At 41.0% G+C, this 22,871-nt stretch overlaps 1 protein-coding gene across 1 annotated transcript; it reads left to right on the top strand.

Moving 5' to 3' along the window:
• Positions 1-2,752: 2,752 nt before the first annotated feature.
• LOC147416772 (ATP-dependent 6-phosphofructokinase 7-like) lies at positions 2,753-15,142 on the top strand. Its single transcript, XM_086508064.1, has 10 exons — positions 2,753-2,842; positions 10,623-10,781; positions 10,876-10,929; positions 11,272-11,340; positions 11,425-11,554; positions 12,508-12,548; positions 12,625-12,840; positions 12,915-12,960; positions 13,445-13,599; positions 14,230-15,142. The coding sequence occupies exons 1-10, from the start codon at positions 2,753-2,755 to the stop codon at positions 14,404-14,406; spliced, it is 1,137 nt and encodes a 378-aa protein (XP_086364190.1). The 3' UTR covers positions 14,407-15,142.
• Positions 15,143-22,871: the final 7,729 nt, after the last annotated feature.

Here is a 22,871-nt window from a genome sequence, read left to right as displayed (position 1 = left end):
GCAAGGGAGAAGAAATCTCTGCCTACTTTCTAATGAACTGTTTGTAGTACAAATATAAGCCTAAAAAGCTTTGAACTTCATGTATATTTTTCAAATCTAGCTAATCCCTGATGGTTTCTATTTTGGCCGGGTCTATCTTTACACCTTGTGCAAAGAAAAATGTGCCCCAAAAAGTGTATTTTGGCCAACAAAAGCCTGCTCTTTTTCCCGTTGACCACCAATCTACGTTGTCGTAGTACGTGAAAAACCTATAAGAGATGGTGTCTGTGTTGTGCTTCATTCTTGGAGAACTCAATGATGTCGTAAAAAAAGGTGTCCACAAATGACCTGTACTCTCGAAAAATCCTATATATCATCCTGTTGAACGTTGCAGGACATTTGTGAGACCAAAATGGCATTACCAAATACTCGTACAATCCAAAGGATGTCCTGAATGCGGTCTTGTATACATCTCTAGGAGCGATCCTGACCTGATGATAGCCACTTTTCATGTCCATTCTACTAAAACACGTAGAACCTTGTAAGCATGAAAGTATATCATCAATCTTGGATATTGAAAACTTGATCTTGATGGTGATTTTGTTGAGAGCTTTGTAGTCAATGCGCATTCTCCAACCATCTTTCTTCAACACTAGAAGCACTATTGAACAATAAGATGATGTAGTGGGCTGAATTAGACCCTTTTCAAAAAGTTCTTTCACTTGGTTTATAATTTTCTCATTCTGGGCTCTCCTTACTCTGTAAGGTGGCCAGTTCGGTGGTACGCTGTCAGGAATGAAATCAATTGTATGATCTTAAGGTCGATGAGGAGGTAGCTCTTCAAGCAAACTCTCAGAGAAACAATTGGCTTCAACTTGCAAAAAATCTTGTCATTCTTTCTCTAAGTATGACATGTTTGATTGCTTATTTTCATTGTGTTCATTTAAGTAGATTAAGTAAACAAAGATATTGGATTTTATTAATTTTGAAACGCTTGAGGCCGACACAAGTGGGACAGACTCGCCCTTTAATTTTATATCAAGAATGATGTCCTTGCCCTTCTCATTCTTCAAGGTGGCCATTCTTAACCGATAGTAGACCACGATGCCGTTCTTGTGGTACCAAGGTATCCTTCAAAGGATGTACACGTCTCCAGAAGCATGATGTACAAGTCCTTCTTTCCTAAACATCCTTGGCAATGCAATAGAAGTTTGCCTATGATAGGTGACAGGTGTAATGGCAACATCTAGCCCTGGTGCTTGTCACAAGACGGGCACCATGTGCCAATAGAAAAGAACAGACTGAACAGAGTTTTAGCACTTCAATAAAAACAGAACTGAGAGAGAGACGACACGCGACACGTAGTGGCGGAAGTCCACCCCAGAGAGTATTGGCCCCAAACCTTGGCACCCCTTTCGGTATTTCTTTATATTGCATCAACTCAGTACAAGCTGGTACTCCAGACCCTACACCTTCTCCAGGAAGCATGCCAGAGAATGAGCCCTAGCCTCATATTTAAAGGCCCTTGGCCTAAAAAGCACTTACAGTGAAAAGCCTTCAAAACTCAAAAAGCTTCTGGTCCAAAAAGCAAAGCCAAAAGCTGCTAGCGTAATTTACGAAAATCCGTACAACCTGCCATGTCATCAGCCAATGCAAAACGCGGAAATCCGTACAACCTGCCACATCATCATGCCAGCGCAATTTTCGGATCCTGCCACATCATCAGTTTTTGTGTGTGTGCGGGTCCTGCTTTATTTTAATCCCTTTATGTCACTGGGGCCCCATCGAACGGGGTCCCCATAAGTTGGTAGGACTTCTTCTTCTGTTACTTGTTCTTCTTAGGGTTTAGGCCCCTTGGCCAACATCTGCAAGTTGGCTCCCTTCTTCAGGGCTTTGACACGTCAGCAGTTTGTTACAGTGCTCCTAGAATTGCCTCCACCGGTGGTCTCATTTCTTTTGATGTGATTCTAAGCCGATGAAGTTGGCCTTGGCTCCTCCATCAAGTAAGATAAGGACTTCCGGATCACGTACTTTACCCTACGCTTTGTAGAGCTTTGTACTCTCGTCTGTGTGTTCTAGTTTTGTCCCCAATATCTGGAACCAATCCTACCTTTGTCTTCCCTTTGTTTGCACGCTCCTCGGCTGCTTCGAAACTCTCTAGTTTGTCCTCTGCTTGATCAGTTAGCGCTTTGTTAAGACACTTCGCAAGAATGTGCCGCTGCTCACCACAACCGTAACACTTACCCTCTTTGCAGGTCAAGGTTTGCGCCCTTTGAGCAGACATTGGCCTGTCCGAAGGGTATGTTAGTGTGCTTGCGTGCATACCAAATTCCTATTTGGCATGACCCGTAAGTCTTTGGATGGAGTGCTTGTTGCTTGAAGGTAATTTTCTTAAAGAAGAGGCTGGTAGAAAAGTATCCCAAAACCTCTTGTAATAATCATCGGAGGTATCTTCCTTGGTCATCCTTAGATGATTCCAAGGTGTAATGACATCCTCTTCGTATTCTTTTGTGAGCCAAGACGCGTTATAATTTTAACCACTTTGTAGGCGCTTCCTGGCGTAGTACCACCATGTCTGGGCATTCCCTTTCAAGTAAGATGTTTTTCTTCGTACTTTAGAGTGTTCAGAAAAACGTCCGTCCAAAAAAACAATGTCAAATTGTTGTATAAATGCAAGAGCTCTGTGGGTGTCTTTGTAGCCTGAAAACATGTCAAACTTAAGTGCTTGCCCACCTTTTGTAAAATCCTTGGTCTTTCAACCTTTCTTCTCAAGATGGTCTTACTTGTTCATACAGTTCTGGTTTGGTGCCTTCGGTTTGTTCCGGACATTGATTCATCTGAATCAGAACTATCTGAGGATGAGGTTTCCTCGTCAAAACTTTCAAAGTGTTTCTGATGCTTTTAACTTGCAGTTGATACTAAAACTCCATCCTGTTGAGGTCGCTTGGCGGAACAGAGCCATACTTTGCTCCCAATTCCTCGAAAAAAGGCCGAAGCCTCAGTTGGTGTCTTCACGCTTGTGAGTAGATGGAACAGTTTCCTCCTCGCAAGATGCACTATTGGAGTCCATGTGTGTTGCAGAAAAAGGGATCAGATCGTTCGTAGAAGAAGAATTATATGAGCTTTGATAAAAGTGTAATAGACTTGGATACTCCAAATCAAAGATCAACTACAACACACAAGAGGGAGCTATAAACAACTGAATAAACTTGGATAGAGAGAGAAGAGGAGAGTCAACATGGACGGTGGAGTTTCGAGCCAAGATGCACTGTTCCCAATGACTGACACCACCCCTTCCGATAGTTCTTTATTATTACTTTCCAAGTCAAAGATCAACTACAACACATAAGAGGGAGCTATAAACAACTGAATAAACTTGGATAGAGAGAGAAGAGGAGAGTCGACATGGCACGGCGGAGTTCCGAGCCAAGATGCACTGTTCCCAATGACTGACACCACCCCTTTCGATAGTTCCTTATTATTACTTTGCAAGAGTACAATGTACGAGGTCCTCTCTCTCCCAAGCTAATCTGCCAAGAGTGAGGCCCTGGGCACACTTATAAAGAGTACAAGAGGCCCAAAAGTTGGCGCCCCCGAAAGTTGCGACTCCCAAAAGCTCTTGCTCCCAAAAGCTAGCGCTTAGAGAGCTGCCTGAAAATCACAGAATTTTGTATGCTATGAGCCATGCTAGCAAGTTGCCCAAAAATTGCAAAAATCCGTACAAACTGCCGCGCTAGTAAGATGCCCAAAAATCGTGAAAACCGGTACAAACTGCCACATTATCATCTCGGAGATCACGTGGAAGACGGCTCTATTGTTGCTTTGTGGCTTTCCGCAAAGCCTTCGATACAGTGCCCAGAGCTAATTGATGCGCAAATTGTAGGAGATGGGGTTACCCAAAGAGTTGATTTGGGGATCATGGCTATATACAAGTCAGTAGTGGAGTATGTACGCACTCCAGAGGGGATTTCTGATTTGGTTTGCTCCACTATTGGGGTGAAACAGGGCTGCCCGCTATCTCCTACACTATTTGGCATGTATGTGGATGAGGTTGCTAACTACATTGAGAGGGATGGTGATAGAGTGGTTCCCACTATTGTTATATGTTGATGATATTGTGTTGATTTCTGTCTCCCCGGAGGAGATGCAACGTCATTTAGATGCTTTGTACACATTTGCCCACTGTCACGTGACACATCCAACCCTATGTGTGCGTGGACAAGCTACAGCCTGACCAGGGTTCAGTTCAGTCAAGTCAGTCTAGAGTAGGAAGTGATCTGGCACTTTTGTGAGTCTATTCTTCGCAGACCGTGCATGTCCAGACACTTAGATTAGATGCATATCCTCTGGTTGCACATAGCATGATCATCAAATTTCCATCAGAACCCATCAGGAGCATTTTTACAGTGCATAGATCTATTTTCCCTATTTTTGACATTTTTCACTTATTATAATTAAGTGACTTTTGTTGGAAAGTAGGTAGGGCAATTTTGCTAAGTTTGTATATATAGAAACCTAGAGCTAGCACTTTTTGGCAGAAGAGGCAGTAGGAGCACCTTGCTCAACACGTAACTTCTCAGCAAGACCCCCACAGAGGCCTAGCGTTTTTGCCCAGATCAGCCAGCGTTTTTGCATCTGCATTAGCCTGGCAACAGCAAAGGACAGATCAGCACTAGTGTTAGTGAATTGCACCAGCAGATTCACAGTGTGTTTGGAGCAAGATCATTTTCAGCCCTAGTGTTTTTGTTTTGCAGATCAACCTCAGCGTTTTTGCAGATCTTCGCGACGGAATCAGCCCTAGACTCAGCGTTTTCAGTTTTCAGCGGTCAGTTTCCGTAGTAGAACCCCCAAACCTCGCAGATCTCACCTTTCCGCAGCAGATCCTCGCCGCACGGTCAGTTCCGGCGAAGTTTACAGTTTCAGCCCGAAAAACGCAGATCTCAGCATCTGCATTTTCAGCGCGTCGTCGTCGCATCTTTGCATCGTCGCCATCGACATCGTCACCGACATAGAGTCAGAATTCAGCAGATAAAGATTTGCAGATTTCAGCCCTTAGCATTTCCAGATTTCAGCCCATCTCGTCGTCGACATCGTCGGCAAGTCCAAGCATTGTAGAGATTTGTGCAATCAATAGTAGACCGCTCTCGCCATAGAGAGTGGGGCCTTCGGAGGAGGATTTGACAACATTCTAGTGTCGTATTCTTCTCTCTCTATCTCTCAGTCTCATGCACCTTCATTCACAGTGTTCACCACTTTGTTTGTGATCATTTGCACTCTCTCACTAAAGGAACGGAAGTCTCACCTTACACTTACGATTGGGGACTGACTACTAACCTCGGGAAAGCCAAGGTTATGGTGTTCAACACCACACCACAGTGGGTCAGGAGGTCAACACCCACTTTTACATATGGCAGGAGACGGTGGTGGAGTATACATATGCACTTGGGGTAGTCTTCAATGGACAGGTCACCGGTGTTTTCATTGAGGAGAGCAACAGAAACTACATTGACGAGAAGATGTGTTCGCAGGTTCAGTTTCAAGAACCTCGAACAAAGTTGTGGCTGTTTGACACTGTAGTGGCTTCAACTATGCTTTATGGGGTTCAGATTTGGGGACCCTTGGTGGACCACCATGGTAAATCTGGTAGCACTGATGGATGGAGATGTATGGAGAGGCCTCTAATCTCTATGATCTCTCGGATGAGGCCTCAGTGCCACATGCGATTATTCCAACCAAGCTAGCTGCCCCTCCTCTCGTGGTCGAGGCCCTTACTAGATCAATATCCTTTATGCATAACTTATGGGACCTCCCCAGAGATAGATATGCTCGGCTAGCCCTTGAATCATCTCGATAGCTAGCACTACAGGGGGACACTGCATGCTAGTATGGGTAGATGACATCATGGTTTCAGTCACATGGCTTCGGCATGGATAGACTACCATCGTTCCAGTTTTCCTTGGATGCACCCTCCCTATCTCACTCGGACAAAGATCACTAGACTCGTACGTCAATATTTGATTCAGCTAGATACCAAGAGCACATGGATACATCCGACACAGGAGTTGGGTACAAAGATGGCTTCATCTTCTCCAACTAACAGAGGATGGATATGTGATCAGACCAGCCTATATGGACACTCATTTATCCTATGGGATACGATGTGCTATTTGTCAGATGTGCATATCATCGCATCGGCTAGAGATTGAGATTGGCACATTTAGGAGAGTATCAGCAAAGGCCAAGATATGCCAGTTGTGTCATATAGAGCCAGAGACAGAGTTACATCACATTTTCATTGTTGGGTATACTATGAGATATGAGGCCGCTTTCATTGTCTATTGAGAGAGGCTTTGGACCATTGTCTAGAGTCATGAGATATGAGGATCAGAGATGCCTCGGTTGTTTTTGCTAGAGCTGCGCAGACACGGGGAGAGTCTCTTGAGGAGATCAGGCAATGGGAGACATTTACGGAGTGAGATTGCTGACTTCTTTAGAGCAAGGACTCAGCATCCAGATGAGCATGCTTCATAGCATACTTCAGAGCGCACTAATAGCGCACTAATATACCAGGGGTATATTAGTTGACAGAGCCATTGAGCTCAGGAGAGCTAGCCGCTCAGTTCTACGAAGGCGACCACGACATCAACGGAGTTTCATCAGAGGATTAGGACTATTCTAGCACGACATGGGAGATGCCCAGTACAACTATTTACAAAGGCGGACATTGACGAAGCTCTCCAATGATCGATGTAGTACTTTCTCGGACAACGCCCAATGCCGGGCATCCTTGGGCTTTGATGATGATTTTAGTCTTTCACTTTACTTTACTTCATTTTTTATTTTTGTACCTAGACATTAGATTAGATCCACCAAGATTGTATCAGTTTGGTCTCATAGGCTTTTTGAAGACATTTAATATAACATTTCATTTCATCTCCGTGTGTGTGTGTGTGTGTGTGTGTGTGTGTGCAGAGCTCGTCCCACACTCATTCGATCACTACCGGCACTCTCATCGACCGAGCACTGGAGCTACGGAGATCCAAACGGCCACGATTGACGAGAGGGGCTACACAGGATCGACGAAGACTAGAGCAGACGATTCGAGCCATACTCTCTTGACATCCAAAGTGCAGATGAGGATGGATTCTAGTAGTAGTATCTTTGTTCTAGTTCTTTTGTACCCGGACATGGTATTAGATTCACCATTTTGTAACAAATAGGTCTCATAGGTCATTTTGGCTTTTTGAAGACGTTTTTTTTTCCGAGAAAAAGATCCTTCTATTAGTTAATGAAACTGCCCATAGGGCTACAACCACCTCTTCAAGAGAGGGCTACAACAACCATGATGGGGAGACTCTCCCAATGAAAAACCAACATATGTACAATGGGGCTAAATCAAGAAATGGGGCGAGGGAAAAGCCACACTGGTGGTCGGTAGTGCCATCGGAGTACACCCTGGACCATGGTGTAGAAAGGCCCAGGACGCCATAGTCGAAGGAAAGCCTCTCTGCGCTCCCGCATGCGGTCGGAGCTGCCCTGTGGTCTCTCGAGCTCTCCTGTGAGGGTGTGGATCAGCTCTAGCCAAAGATCGCGAACAGTCTTTGCTGGTGGCACAGGGCGAGCCTCAAAGATGCGGAAGCAACGGGCCCGCCAGATGAACCAGAGTGTCAGGCCATTGACGAGCTCCCAACACTCCTCTCTCTCACTGCACCACTCTTGTAGAGTAAGCTCTGTGGCAGGCTGGAGTGTAGGTGGCCCCTCCTGCATCACTATCATCCTGTTGGTGGAAGATAGCTCAAACTGAAGTGCCAGGCCCGTGAGGGTGGACCAAGCCGCTGCTCCGCAAGTGTACTGTCGAGCCGTGGAAAGAGCAGGCATTAGCCGAAGAACTCTAAGCCACACCTACTGTGCCAAAAGATAGTCCCAAAGATAGTGACACTGACTCTCCACAAGATGGTCACAAGCTGCACATGCGGCTGAGAGACCACTATGCACTAGCCAGCTCCCAACTGCTATAGCTTTGTGTGCGACCAGCCACACTGAAACAAGGTGACTCGCCTCAGCTGTCTGGAGTCCCACAACCTCTCCCAGAAAGCTGCCAAGAACTCAGCTGTGAGACCCTCCTCCTGCCAATGAGGTGCTGCAGCGGGGCGGGCCTCTCTGTGTGCTGCTAGTATGTGACGTCCCAGTCGAATAGTGTACTGAAAGAACGAGACACCTGGGTGGTCTGCAGAAGAGAAAGGGTCCCTCCAAAGCCACTTTCCAGGATCCCACTGTACTCGTGCCAGTGGACAGCACTCCCAAGCCCACTGTCTCCAGTGTCCAGTCTCAAGAGCTGTTGGGTCAGGATCGATGACACAAGTCCTCCAACAGATGCCCACCATTGGGATCCTCTGAAAACAACACTCTGCCACCTACGGGGCCTCTATTGCAACTCGCTGTAAGCGTTCCTCACCCTGTAGCTCAAAGAAAAGGGATGGAACAGTCTCTGAGCAGCCCCGGACTGAGATGAGAACCTCCAGTCGTGTGAAGGCTCCCATCCACCTGGGTGTTTCTGGCTCGAGAGGTGTGAGCCACTCAACTGGAACTGCCTCTGAGATGTCCTGGCACATGCTCTGCACTCCTCTCATGCCCTGTAGCTGGAAACCTTGCACCTCCTCTGACAAGCTTGAAAACTCTAGTCACCTAAAGAGCGCATTGGACCCGCTGCCATGGGACCCCAAGAAACATGAGGCCGACTACCAACCAAGTGGCATTTCATTTCATCTCTCTCTCTCTCTCTCTCTCTCTCTCTCTCTCTCTCTCTCTCTCTCTCTCTCTCTCTCTCGGCTAGATCTTTAAGGTCTCTTGGGATAGTTTCCTACAATGTTAAAACTCTCTTCTTCTTCTTCTTCTTCTCTTTCTGTCTCTCCCCAAGTTGAAGTGTCTGCTATTATGATCACCATTTGTTCTTAACGAACAGAAAGGTTTCAGTGGTATCAGAATGAGGGTACCAGAGAGGGTTTCCCAGGATAGAATTCTTAAAAATTGGGAGCTGATGCAAAAACATGGTAAATTGAAACAAGTTGCCCTCAGGAAATCTCTTGTAGAAGCCTTCTGCAACTTGTTGTGGGGTCTCCAAGGTTTTCTCGAGCTCTTTGCTTTGATACCATGAAGGATTGAAGAGAGGAATAGATGAGGGAGGAGACAAAACACAATGTGAGAGAGAGAGAGAGAGAGAGAGAGAGAGAGAGAGAGAGAGAGAGAGAGAGAGAGAGAGAGAGAGAGAGAGAGAGAATTACCCAAGAGCAATAACTCACTTTGGAATGAGTTTTTACAGTGAGCACTCAATTGACGATAAGAATGAGCCCTAATGATCACCTATATTTGGCTGAAATTGAGGTAAAGACACACAAAATGGGAGTGCCCATAGGGTTGCCACGTCAGCATAAAAAAAGGCTAATACATAGGAAAAATGGGCTTAAGTGCATATGCAGAGCCAAAGTGGCCATACAACCATTACATGCAACCTAAGATGGCAGCGGCCACCATCTGGTGATGACATATCTCTAGTAATGCCACAATTCACATACATCAGAAATCCTCTATTTTCATACATAAACATTGCTTCTCATGTTGTGTAACTCACAATACCTGACACCACGCTAAACCTCCACAATCTACAATTCAGTGTATGTCAAATTGAACGGCACAGGTTACGGGCCCTACCTGCACAAACCTGCCGGTCCTCAATAGAGCCCATAATGACCCCGATGCCGATTGCTTCCTTCTCATGCAGTTTTGTCCCAATCTAAGACTAGATGATCGGACAAACTAAAGGTGGCTTTAGATTAGGGATTCTCTGCTAGAGAAGGTTCAAGGAGAACATAAATCCAAGATGACTCGTGAATGTTTTTTAACACTCCCATCAATATCAATCTGAGCTTTTAAGGCTTGTGCCAGATTAAGAGAATAGTGGCTAGAGAGGATGGGGCAATGTACACCTAGAAGGGAGGATCAAAGAGTCACAGCATCTGCAGAAGCTTGCAGAAGATGTTGATTCTAGCATTCTTACAATGAAAGTGGATTTTTCTGGGAAGTTTCTAAGTAGAGAAAGAGTATCTGGATGCAGGTGTTGGCTGAAGGATCGATTCTGACAAAATAATTGAGGCATACCTGCTCTTGGATGACTGACATTTGGTCTGCCATGGTTAGTTGGCTTATTGAAGTGTGAGAATATCATTAGTAGTTTTCTGAATCCTTACTCTCTCGTGTGAAGCAGGTATAGACAAAGCTCTGTTTTGCTTCTCTTTTCTCAGAAATGCGTTGAGTAGAATTGATAGAAGTTAAAATCATTCAATTCACATGAGCCTTGTGCATAGATGGTAGGTTAGCTGTGTCTTTTGGAGGTTGAAGGTTAGAACAGATCTGTTTGCTGTTGCATGATTGGTTTGTATTTGCTGATGAAAAAGAAGAAAATTTATCTTTAAATGTCCTGCTGGATGTATGATAATTGATGCTTCATTATTTTTCTAATGCTTTCATCTTTGATATTGCTTGGCTAATTTCTGGCTAATTATAATTAGTTATTTAATAATCAATAAATAATTGCTAAAAAGGAGTTCGTCTATAATTAATTGCTTTGCTAATTTCTGGCTAACCAGGATGGTTACAGAGGGTTCTATGCTCGGAATACAATAGACTTGAATCCAAAGGTTGTCAATGATATTCACAAACGAGGAGGCACCATACTTGGAACCTCCAGGGGTGGGCATGACACTAACAAGATTGTGAGCAGTATTGAGGACCGTGGCATTAATCAAGTAATTTGCGGCTAGGTTTCATGCAGTTGAAACATACTGGTGTAACAAACTTTTGCTGAATCACTTGTAAGGAAGAATGGGTCTTTGTAAACAGGTGTACATTATTGGGGGAGATGGAACTCAGAGAGGTGCTGCTCTCATATATGAGGTGACTGCAAAAGTTGACTTTTTTAAGCACAAATGGCTTATATCTCCATCTTTTAATGGCTTCAAAAAATATAAATTCAGTACATATATAATGCAAGGAAACTCTAAAGAGAAGAAAACGTTGGAAGGAAAGGTTAAAAAAATAAAAGAAGAATGCATGACACACATTGCATGCACGCTCGACCACAGACATGCAAAGTCTTTGAGGTTCCACTTTCATGAGGCTTTTCATTTCCTAGACTCACCCTCCATTATGCATTTGAGATGTTTTGACAGGAATTTTAGTTTTCCAGACTTGTGGAGACCTAATCATTTTGTATGATTTTCTGGTTGGTGTGCATAGGAAATAAGGAAACGGGGTTTAAAGGTAGCTGTGGTAGGAATACCAAAGACGATTGACAACGACATTGCTGTAAGCAAACATTTCAAGTGCTTCCTTAAGAACAAGCTCCCAGCCTAGGGGAACAATGACACCAGTATTCATCACACTCCTCAGGTGATTGATAGGTCTTTTGGTTTCGATACGGCTGTTGAAGAGGCTCAAAGGGCTATTAATGCAGCACATACAGAGGCAGAGAGCACACAAAATGGAATTGGTCTTGTCAAGTTAATGGGTCGTTACAGTGGTAAGTATGTCTCACAAATTAACTGTTAGCTTAGGTCACTCTTCTAATTTGAATTTTCTACTAAAATCCTCATGATCATTTTTGCATCAATTTTCGTCATGAGTTAGTGATTTTATTTTAACCTGTATCCTCTCTTTTCTATCAATTTTTCCAACATTAACTCATGTTTTTGATGTTTATTGAGTCGATCAGAAAAGAGCTGTTTCTTATTCTCTTGTCACCTCTGTATGAACAAAAAACCATAAGTACAAAGACCATCATAGAGTACAGCTTTTCTCACGACTGTGCATGGAGTACATCCGAATATTACATTCCCAGAACTCTTCAGCAAGATTGAGGTTATTTTTATGAATAAGCACAGGGGAAGCACATTTAAATGACGATAGTCAATGCCTAAGATGTGAGGACAATGATCCTATCCTAAGGGGAGCGGGCAGTTAAGGGGCTATACATAGATGAGACTACATAGGACTGTTGGGTGGAGATTCACCAGATTCTAGCCTAAAGGTTAAAGGTGAGGGCTCAAGGGGAATGAAGAAAAAGGGGAGTGAAAGTACCATCTGAGTACTAAAAAACTATGCCTTTGTGGTATTACTTTCCATCTTAGCCTTTCAACAGGGGAAAATTACCAAAATGCCCCGAACTTTGTGGAAGCTCCCAAAATACCTCACATAATGAGAAAATTTTGCCAAAAACTCCCTTAATGCCCTTAAATTTTTCCAAAATTCCCAAGATACCCCATTCTCAACCTTGCAAGCATCTCTAAAAACATTATTTTCTGCATTTCATTAATCATGTTGTAAGAGTTGGAGGTAATTTTGGAAATTCCATTTTGTCAAATGGCATTGGTAATTTTTTGTTTCTTTTTAAGACATGCTGAGGAATCTGAAAGGAAGCAGGAAGAAAATAAAGGCAGGAAGGGGGATTAAGTGTGTTATTTATGATGTTTGCAGGGTATATTGCAATGTATGCTACTTTGGCAAGCCGTGATGTGGTAAGTGTGCCCGCCGCAAACAAAATTTTGAGAAGCACAAATGGAGAAATTTAGGTGATGGTTTATATTTTGGCAGGATCTATGCCTGATACCAGAGGTTCCCTTTTATTTGGAAGGTGATGGTGGGCTCTACCAATTTGTCAAAAAGCGTCTACGAGAAAACGGTCACATGGTAATAGTCACAGCTGAAGGGGCAGGTCAAGAACTTATAGAGACCAGTACTAGGGCATGCGATGCATCAGGAAACAAGCTGCTTCAGGATGTAGGGCTGTGGCTTTCTCAAAAGCTTAAGGTGATTGTATCCCTTATGCGGTAGATATTTTTGTTGCACATTGCAACAACTTACCTCCGGTGCTCAAAATGCAGGATTATTTTCTCAAAAAGGGAGAGGCCTTGAACTTGAAATATATAGGTAGTGGAGGACCTTTCCTGTTAGACAACGACTTCATTAGCTGCTGAGGTGGTTGGGAAATATAAGGATCCGGCATAGTGCCGAGATAGTCAGGGATTAGGCGTGAGCCGGCAAGGGATGTTTTATCTTAGATTGGGTGCTTGTGAATAATCCCCAAGTACATATGAACAGGGCTAATTTCAAGGGAGCTAAAAAGGATGAATGGTGAGTTTCAAGACACGCTTTTGATTTGACCCTGCTCATATGCACTTGGCCCTGTTAATAAATTTACCCTTGGAGATAATCCCCCGAGCATCCGGCCTCGGATACACCATCCCTTACAGGCTTGTGCCTGATCTGAGATCATCTTGGCACTCTGCTGGATTTTCCTGACCACCTCAACCAGCTAATGTAGTCGTTGTCTAATGTTTCCATTCTATTGTTTATGTATTTACATGCTGCTATCCAGCAGTCTTGTTTCTTAGAAGCAGTGATATTTTTGCAGATCCCACCTACATGATCCGCGCCATACCTAGCAATGCAGCAGATAATGTGTACTGTACGTTGCTGGCGCAAAGCGGTATCCATGGAGCTATGGCGGGATATACGGGGTTTACGGTTGGACCTGTAAACGGCCGGCATGCATATATTCCTATTTCGGTATGGGATGCTGTCTTTGTTTCTATATATGTGTGTGTGTGTGTGTATATATATATATATATATATATCTACTAACATAATATGGCGGAAGGGCGAGCCCTTTACACGTGTCGCAATCTGCGACCTGAAGGCTAAAGTCCAAAACTAAAACAAGCCCCTGTGCACGCGATAAAGAGGGAGAGAAAGGGAGAGAGAGAGAGGCTGCCGAAGGCGGCGGGCCGTACTAGTATATATATATGTATGTATGTATAGTGTGTGTGTGTGTGTAAATATATATATATATATATATATATATATATATATATATATATCTACTAACATAATATGGCGGAAGGGCGAGCCCTTTACACGTGTCGCAATCTGCGACCTGAAGGCTAAAGTCCAAAACTAAAACAAGCCCCTTTGCACGCGATAAAGAGGGAGAGAAAGGGAGAGAGAGAGAGGCTGCCGAAGGCGGCGGGCCGTACTAGTATATATATATATGTATGTATGTATAGTGTGTGTGTGTGTGTAAATATATATATATATATATATACATACATACATGTGTACATAAGTATGTGTGTGTGTGTGGAAATGTACTGCACAAAACATTGACTAATTATTTTTGTATTATGAATCTTGATGCAGAGAGTAACAGAGAGGCAGAATCAAGTGAACATTGCTGATAGAATGTGGGCAAGGCTGCTCTCCTCAACAAATCAGCCAGCCTTTATTAATGGGGATAAGAATAATCTTGAACCGAATCATACTGCAGAACTTTCCGCGCATCAGAGCTCAAATGGGTCTGTGCTGAAAGTCAAATGAGGTGGGTGAGTAAATAAGAAAGAGTTTGTTATTGTCACTCACAAATGGCTTGCTAGATTCACTGCAAGAGGCTTCAAAGTCTTACTATAGAAGGAAGCCCATTGGGGTGAAGCTTTACAATTATCACTTTAGAAGGAAGCCCATCAAAATGTGATTGTTGGGAGTTCGGCACTCTCGGCAGGGCTCCTTATAGAAAGGAAACATTAAATTTTCTATGTTTTATAGAGAAATTTCTTTCACAGATAATCTTTATGTATTTTTGTAAACTATTGTGTTGTTTCACTAGTTGATTTGTCCTGATTAAAAAAGTAGTGATCTCCCCAATAACAAGAGCCAAAGTATAAAAATACTCTAGAGCGTACGACTGGGATACGCATGGTGAAGCAACAGGAAGAAGCTTGAAAGTGATTCAAACTTAGAGGAGTTGACATTCCTCCTTGTAAATGAGGCGTAATTTATCTTCATCGCACTTGTAAAAGGGCAAATTCAACTTCCACACTAGCCTCCATGTAGAAATGCCCACAACTATCTTGCCAATAGCTCTGTTGTTAATTTGTTGAAGCAAGATAGGGCACAAATGACACCTATACCACATGATGAACATACATGACATCCAACATTTCACGTAGACTATTCACAAAGATTGAATCTTGCAAACATTCATCCCTCAATATCATGCAATGTATGTAAGTTCTTGGAGGAATTGTCCTCGTAGACATCCAAGCGATTTTTTATACACGTATCGTTGCAAACTACCCCCCCCCCCCCCCCCCCCCCCCCCCCCCCCCCCCCCCCCCGGTTAAAACCTAGTAATGGTTTGTGCCAAGTGAGTTGTGCTTTTCACACATGAATCCTCTGTCGGTTTGTGTTGAGATAAAACCAAATCTAGTGTTGCCAATATTTACGTGGTTTTGTAATCCTTTCTCAATGATTTCCTTACATTTGTGAGTACCAATATATCAATCCAATAATGGTTTGTACTAGCAATACATGACCCTGTGGTATATATAGCTTATATTCCCAGTCAAATCATGCCTTTATGCTTTTCATTATTGATGCATCAATTTGGTGTGGTTTATGTCAAACGAAATCATAATCGGATCTCTTGCTCATTAAGAAATAAAAAATTATATTTATAGTGGAAATAATAAAATATGCTTTTGAAAGATATCCTCCTACCAAGTAATGGAGTCTTGTTTGATCCGACAAGACAACACTCACTGAAATATACAATTTTCACCACTCATAGTCATCTTAATCACATGTTCATAAGAATAATGAAAGAAACAAGGACAAGACACATTAAGGTTTGAATGTGAGACCCCCCCCTCAAAGGAAGTGTATTTCTACTCAACCCAAATATCTTAGATCTTACGATTGACCTTGGTTACAATCAACCTCAAAGTGATCTAAAGCACATACTCTCATAGATCATTCAAACATGCAAATGCAAAAACAACAAAACAAATCAAAAGTAGTCATTGCATGACATCTGTAAAGCAATAAAGTTATCCCAATTATAGGTTTCGATAGTACTCCTTGGCTCCTTACATGGTTGATATGGCTTAAAACTTCATATAGATTTGAAATTTGTGGTCTTTAAAACATTTGTTGTAAAAAATGCAAATAATTTTTGAGGCTTGAAAGCATCCCTTTTGGAGTTGTGGTCTGAAAAGTACAGTCTATTTTTCACAAGGTGTAGGTTATCGCAACTTGCTGGCAATTTGGTGTAGAGTGAGTTGTGGAAGATCACTTGTTTTGTGGTGTGTGTACATTGGGAACTTGTGATCTTGAAGAGTCAATTGGTGAAGGGGGAAGCCCTTTTCCTCAAGGTTGTAAATCCATGCCAAGAAATGTGCTTCTTGGCTTTTGTGGTGGTCGTTTGGGTGGGCATGTGGTTGTAAATTCCGAAGGGGTCACTTATCTTTGAGTCATGGTGTTGTGAAATTTCTTTTGATATGGCTTGTGGTGCTTAATTGGTGTCTTGAGCGCTATTGAGAGACATTGCAAGAGATGGGAGTGTGGAGAGCCCTGCAAATATCAAAATATAAACAATCAAATTGACAGATCTATGTACCTCGCACATAGCATGTGCACAATAATTGATGCTATACACGAACATAGAGAGACAGTGAGCAAGAGTGAGTGAGGAAGCACGTATACGTGTACCTCTTAGAGTGGAGTGCTATATCGGCACAGCGAAGAGAAGAGAAGAGAGGAGAGAAGGACACAAGCACTGGGTACAATTTCCCTCGGTACAAAAGTGAGCATTTTTCTCTTACACGTATTTATTTATAGATTTATTGAATGCTCAAAAGGGACATAGATTGCCCGATTGAATATAATAATGATCATAGCTTATAAAGAGCAATTGAATAATAAAATTTACATAAATGTAATATCCTTTTGCATAGCCCATAGCTCAATCATGCTTCTTCCACTTGTCAAATGTAGTAAATAATAACTATAGATCAATTTTCATTACATGCCTCTGTATTAAAAAGAAATTGTTTGCAGCTGCTAAGATAAGAACCTGCAAATCATATTTGTCAAAAACAATAGTTTGCATTCTGTGTTAGAAATAGCATATATTGAAATAAAAATTCATAAACTTAAACGACATTGCTTATGCCCATCATCATCCACATACTGCATATTCTAGTGTCTCATACCATTAGAATAAATAGTATTATGTTATATTCTAATGTATCAGGATATCATTGGTTACACTCATCATTCAGTAATCAATCTTTATAAATTTCAAGTCCAATTTCAAATACACTATTGCAACAGGAAATCATCATTTACCAAATCCAATTTCAAATCCAAATATCATCATATACTCGGGTAACAAAATCGCACTAAGGATAGTGGTGGCCAGCCATTGCAACATGATTTTTGTGATTGGTGTTGCCTAAATCAACAAATCTACACCAATGAGACGCGCTACCTAAATCAGCAAGTCTGCACTAATTTTGTCTAAATTTGCAAATCTATATTTAGTTGTGATGCCTAAATCGGTGAATTTGCACTCGTGCTACCTAAATCGGTTAATCTACAATGATTTGTTTAAATTGATGAATTTGTTGTTTGTTGGTGTAATGCATAAATCGATGAATCTGCACTCGTGCTGCCTAAATTGATGGATCTACACGTATAACTGGTGTTTCATAAATCAAGAATCTACACCAAGATGGACATTTAAAGATTGCCACTACCTAAATTGGCAAGTCTATGTGCAAGTGACCAATGGACTAGACAAGGCACAAAAAGCAAAACATTTACTACATGTTTGGTGCCAAATTGGAGTAGGTTGGAATGTTGAAGTATGTACCAAATATTGACAATCATCCCAAATCAATTGAGCTCATGTGAGTAGTTGTATAGTTTCATGACAAATTGTGTCAGTAGAAGCTCCAATAAATGTCAGTACAAGCCATGATGTAAGAGATAATTGATTTTATAGCTTATAAGACAATGCCGATAGGTAAAAGAGACTTGTGTTTTAAAAGCGTTTGTTGGCAATATTCTCGCTTGTTACAAAATTACTTGTCTGTAGCCGCTTAGAAATATCTGTAAAGAGAGTCACTTAAAAGAAATTAAATAAAAGGAGCATCTATCAAGCTCGGGAGATTTTCATATTAAGGAGAACTTGTAAAGGCTGGGGGGGGGGGGGATTTGGAGATCTTAAGATAAGAAGGAGGTGGAATAAGCATGTGGATGGTGTATTACATATATATAATATATATATATATATATATATATATATATATATATATATATATATATATATATACATATACATATATATATATACATATACATATATATATATATATATACATATACATATATATATATATATACATATATATATATATATATATATATATATATACATATATATATATATATATAGCATCTGGGTCTAGAGATACATAGAGAGAGCTTACTCATCAAAGATACTTGAAATGATCTTGCTAGATGTATATTATCAAAATGCATTAAAACATTTCATACATGGGGGTTCTCTAATATGATAGCATTGTACTTAGCTTTATCTACAAAAGTATTTCTCAAAGACAAAGCACTAAAACGATTTATTCTTAGAATTTCAAATGTTATAAATGATAAAATTGATGCACATTTGGGGTTGAAAATAGACAGATTTGAGCACAAACAAAAGGATAATGAACATGCTATTTATAGAATGGTTTGCAAAGATGGGTTAACCAGTGGATATTAGTTCTATGTCAAAGCGATACTAAGCTCATACAAGCAAATGAAACATTAATCATAACACTTGTAGTAAGGGCCATTGCACTTTTTATGTTTACTATATCTTCCTTGTTTTCTCCTAGTATTTGTCTTCAAAGGAGTGCTCTAGGACAAAAATTATTATGAAATTCTATTGTATTATAGTTTGGAGAATTTCCAAATGATCTAATGCATGATAAAATTGTAAAGTCCAATTTATCTGATGCATGATAAAATTTTAAAGTCTTGTGAGGGCTTTAAAACATTCATGTGGTTGTTTAAAAAAATGTGATTGCTCCTAGATCTCTGTTGAAGTAAAAACATACAATTTACATATATTCACACCTCACCACAAAACCCTAAACCTTGTATGTGACCCTTGAAGTATACTTAGGATCTTAGAGTCTGACCTAAACTTGAAAACATGGATTACTATGTGCATACTTGAAGACCCCTGCAAAATGAGATGAACACTTATTATTGTTATAGTAATTCCCTTGAGTGTACTTTCCACCTTGATAGTAGAAGGCCCTTGAAGATTCTCACCTTGTTAGGCATGAGATAATGTTAAAGATAGAATATTGATAATGTAGCTACATCATTGGGTATTGTCAGTACAAATACTCGTGTTTGCTAGAGTGGAGTGTTACATCCACGGAGCCAAATGGAAGGCCTTTGGCCACGACACTCTTCAATGCTATAAGAAAATGTGATTTGAAGATCCTAGAAGAGGATGGAACCCGGTCAAAGTCTTCGAAGCCAAGTCTGGCTAAGTATCATCAGCATTGACTACATATATTAATTGTACAAAGTGAAGAAGGTAATTTAACAGTTACTGTGACAATGCTTGATGGTCTAGCTTGTAAAAAAGTTTAGTCACTCTTAAAAGCTTGAGACTCACTAGCACTTGCATTGGCCATTGCTAGGTACAGAGTTTAGTGTTGAGTATCAGGTTGAGGAGATACCTTGATTATGAGTCAATCACCCAAGCAAGATAGAGAGTATCTTTAATTAGTTAAACATATTTAGGATACAAACAATACGCGAAGGATAAAAGAATGGCTAATTACATCAATTTAAACCACAAAAATACAATAGCAAGACTATTTCTTGGTTGTTTATGTCTCTAAGTTCTTCTCTGACCTATTTGGTATGATTATACAAAATTACTTGCGTGGATTGTTCACTTCAGTCTTGCAATTCTGGCAAGTCCATAGTTTGTGAAGCATATCCTTTTGCATGAGACATCCCGCATAAGGAACAACATCATTGAATGTAGTTGTTCCTTTGTCACGCTTACAAAGCTTCTTGTCAGAAAACATCTTCAACGAGGATCCCTTGGGCTAGGCATCCCATTAGAGAGAGCTCAATTGTATGACTTACATCCTGGTTTGTCCTGAACTGCACAAATGCCAATCCTCAACCTACTAGTATCCTGCTCTGTGTGCAAACCTTCAGGTTAGTTTGCATGGAGGATTCTCAAATTCTTCCAACTCCAAATCATCCACGTGCTGCAATTTGGAATACATAGAATCTACTTGCATCCCTTCTAATGTCTCTACCTTAAATAAAATTCTATACTTTGTTAGATTCACCCTAAAGCACCTCAACTCGCTCGCTCTACTTGCATACTAGAATCTACTTGCATCCCTTCTAATGGCTCTACCTTAAATAAAATTCTATACTTTGTTAGATTCACCCTAAAGCACCTCAACTCGCTCGCTCTACCTCCACATTCTTGTTTTCATGGGTTATAACAACAGTGCCCTCTAGATAGTTTGAAATAAGCCTTGCAGTTGAACTGCGGTGAGGGACAAATATTCTAAAGCTTTTAACCCCCATCTTCACCCTTCTACTCATGGTTCATGTTTCTAGTCACTAGCGCTGCCTTCGTTGCTTTTGCCTCCAAGCATGCCACCCTTTTTGCTATGTGGCTCTTCCCTATCTCGCTTCTTGGACCTTCTACTATCAACCTGACATGCACAAGGAAATTACAGGCACCTCAGATCCTGCTTTCAAGCTTGTCATCAATTTTTTAGTAGTAGTTGGAGTCACTGGCCTCTTCAAGGTTATCTTCACTTGTGCACCCATACCAATCTGATCCACTCTCTTGCTAATGCACGGATACAATCTACCCCCGTGCAAGAGAGAGCATTTTCCTCTTGCACATATTTATTTATAGATTTCTTGAATGCTCAAAATGGATGCAAACTGCCCAGTCAGGCATAATAATGATCATAGCTCATAAAGAGTACTTTGAATAATAAAATGTAAATAAATGTAATATCCTTTCATATAGTCCATAGCTCAGTCATGTTTTTTCCACCTGTCAATTGCAATAAATAACTATATATCAATTTCCATTATAGACATTAATATAGAGGTGCCCCTTGTTCTTGTCTTCCAACAACGTCATGGAGGTGGGAGGAAAATGAGCAATGCCCTGCTTGAAATTTTGAACTGGTTCAATAGAGTTTTAGTGGGAAGAGAGAGAAAGAAGGCTCGCGTCAAAAGTAGTCTTAGTTGCAAGATCACAAAAGTGATCAATGTGAGGTGATCAAAATCGTATCACGTCTCAAGTGGAAGAGATCGTCTCTAGTAGTGGTTGAAAACTAGGTGAGGAAATGACAAGCGTTGGAGACAAAATTGATAATTTTTTTTGTCAAATCTACCATCTCTATTTAAACATACAGTGTAAATTTTTTTCAGCACAATTGGTGGTTCCATGTGCAAAGTTTTGTCTTTTTTTAGTTTTTTGGAATTTTTATTAATTTTATTAAGTTTTTTACTTTTTTGAAAAATTTAAGTGCTATATAAGTCAATACTCATAACTTATAGTGCATTTCGCATCTGCACATTCTAAGCCACCTCTAAAGAAAACAGAAACATGCACTCATCTCTTGCATGCCATGGATGACACGAAGCACAAAACCACCACACATGCTAATGAGACCTCCACCCATCAAACCACAGTAAATCCACAACCATCAGATAGGTTTGAGGAGACAAGAAGAGCTTAAGTAGAAACAAGAGTAGAGGAGGAATAAAGGCCACCTAAGCAGAATATCAAGACCCTCCTCTAAATATAGAGATAGTGCCACTCGTGCCACAGCCTGCACACGAAGCAATCAATCGATCCATGCCATGAAAGTCTCCCCTGGGCATTAATTTTTTAAAAAGGAAGTTCATACCCAGTGACCCAAAATCAAAAGCAAGAGAAGCCAACAGATCAAGAGAGCCAAAGAGAAGCAAAAGAAAGAGGAAACAAAAAAGAAGCATTAAAGAAGCAAGAGGAGGAGAAAAAAATGAAGGAGCACGAGAAGTGGGCAAGGGCAAAGGGCAAAGGGCAAGAGAGATCGGCTTGCCAAATTACAAGCAAGGGTAGAGAAAAGAAGAAGACCGCTAGAGATCGCACATGAGCTACCAAACAAGGTGCAAGTGGAAGGTGCAACCCACAGGTTTTTGCAACTTCCTAAGAAATGAGCAAATACAAAAAAGGCAATCCCACTCCTCAAGCGTAGTAGGCATGAGAGGAGAGGAGGACAAAGTATAAGAATGACCCTCCTCAATGGGCTTGGTTTTCCACCAACCATTCAAAAGAAACAAAGATGGAGATCAAGAACAATGGCTCTTAGAGAGATCAAGCAATAAAAGAGAGCATTAGGACAATCATTCCTAAAGCGGCTTTCTCTCAAGTATTTAGGGAGATTAAAGGTGAATATATTGATTTGGTGACAAGGATACAACATGCTACCCTAATGACATTATAAGACACTGCAAAGATATTTTGGTGTAGTTATTCCAAGATGGCGTCTCTTGTATAGTGGATGCCAAGACGATCACATGGAAACAAACCAATCTAGCTCTTGCAATCAATTTAAAAATGAGGGTTGCCTCCATAAGTATTAGAATATTTCCATGAAACTGCTTTTTGAGAGATGTAACCATTTCATATAATATCAATGACTGCTTGTCTCATTTGTTGCAATTATATAATTAAGTTGTTTATTTTTTATTTTTTTTGCAATTATACATTTCAAGTTGTTCTAATTTAAGTGATGAGGTGTGGTTTATCTTATTTTGAAACAATGATGTCAAAGAACGACATCCATAAAAATCCTCGAATACAATGTGGCATGGCACACAAAGCCATTGTATGACCTGTTCGGCCCCACAAGGTGCCTCTTAGCTTGATTTTGGTGAGAAAA

Source organism: Adiantum capillus-veneris, unplaced genomic scaffold (assembly GCF_014529385.1).
Source record: "Adiantum capillus-veneris isolate H3 unplaced genomic scaffold, ASM1452938v2 Hic_scaffold_469, whole genome shotgun sequence".
Classification (NCBI taxonomy): domain Eukaryota; kingdom Viridiplantae; phylum Streptophyta; class Polypodiopsida; order Polypodiales; family Pteridaceae; genus Adiantum; species Adiantum capillus-veneris.
This window is presented reverse-complemented; position numbering and strand designations above follow the sequence as displayed.

Bases quoted from the DNA above. Each gene is read 5' to 3' on its own strand.
- LOC147416772 (XM_086508064.1), top strand. From the start codon at position 2,753: ATGGTCTTACTTGTTCATACAGTTCTGGTTTGGTGCCTTCGGTTTGTT. The intron at 11,555-12,507 runs GTAAGTATGTCT...TGATGTTTGCAG, and splicing joins GTTAATGGGTCGTTACAGTG to GGTATATTGCAATGTATGCT. The intron at 12,549-12,624 runs GTAAGTGTGCCC...ATATTTTGGCAG, and splicing joins CTTTGGCAAGCCGTGATGTG to GATCTATGCCTGATACCAGA.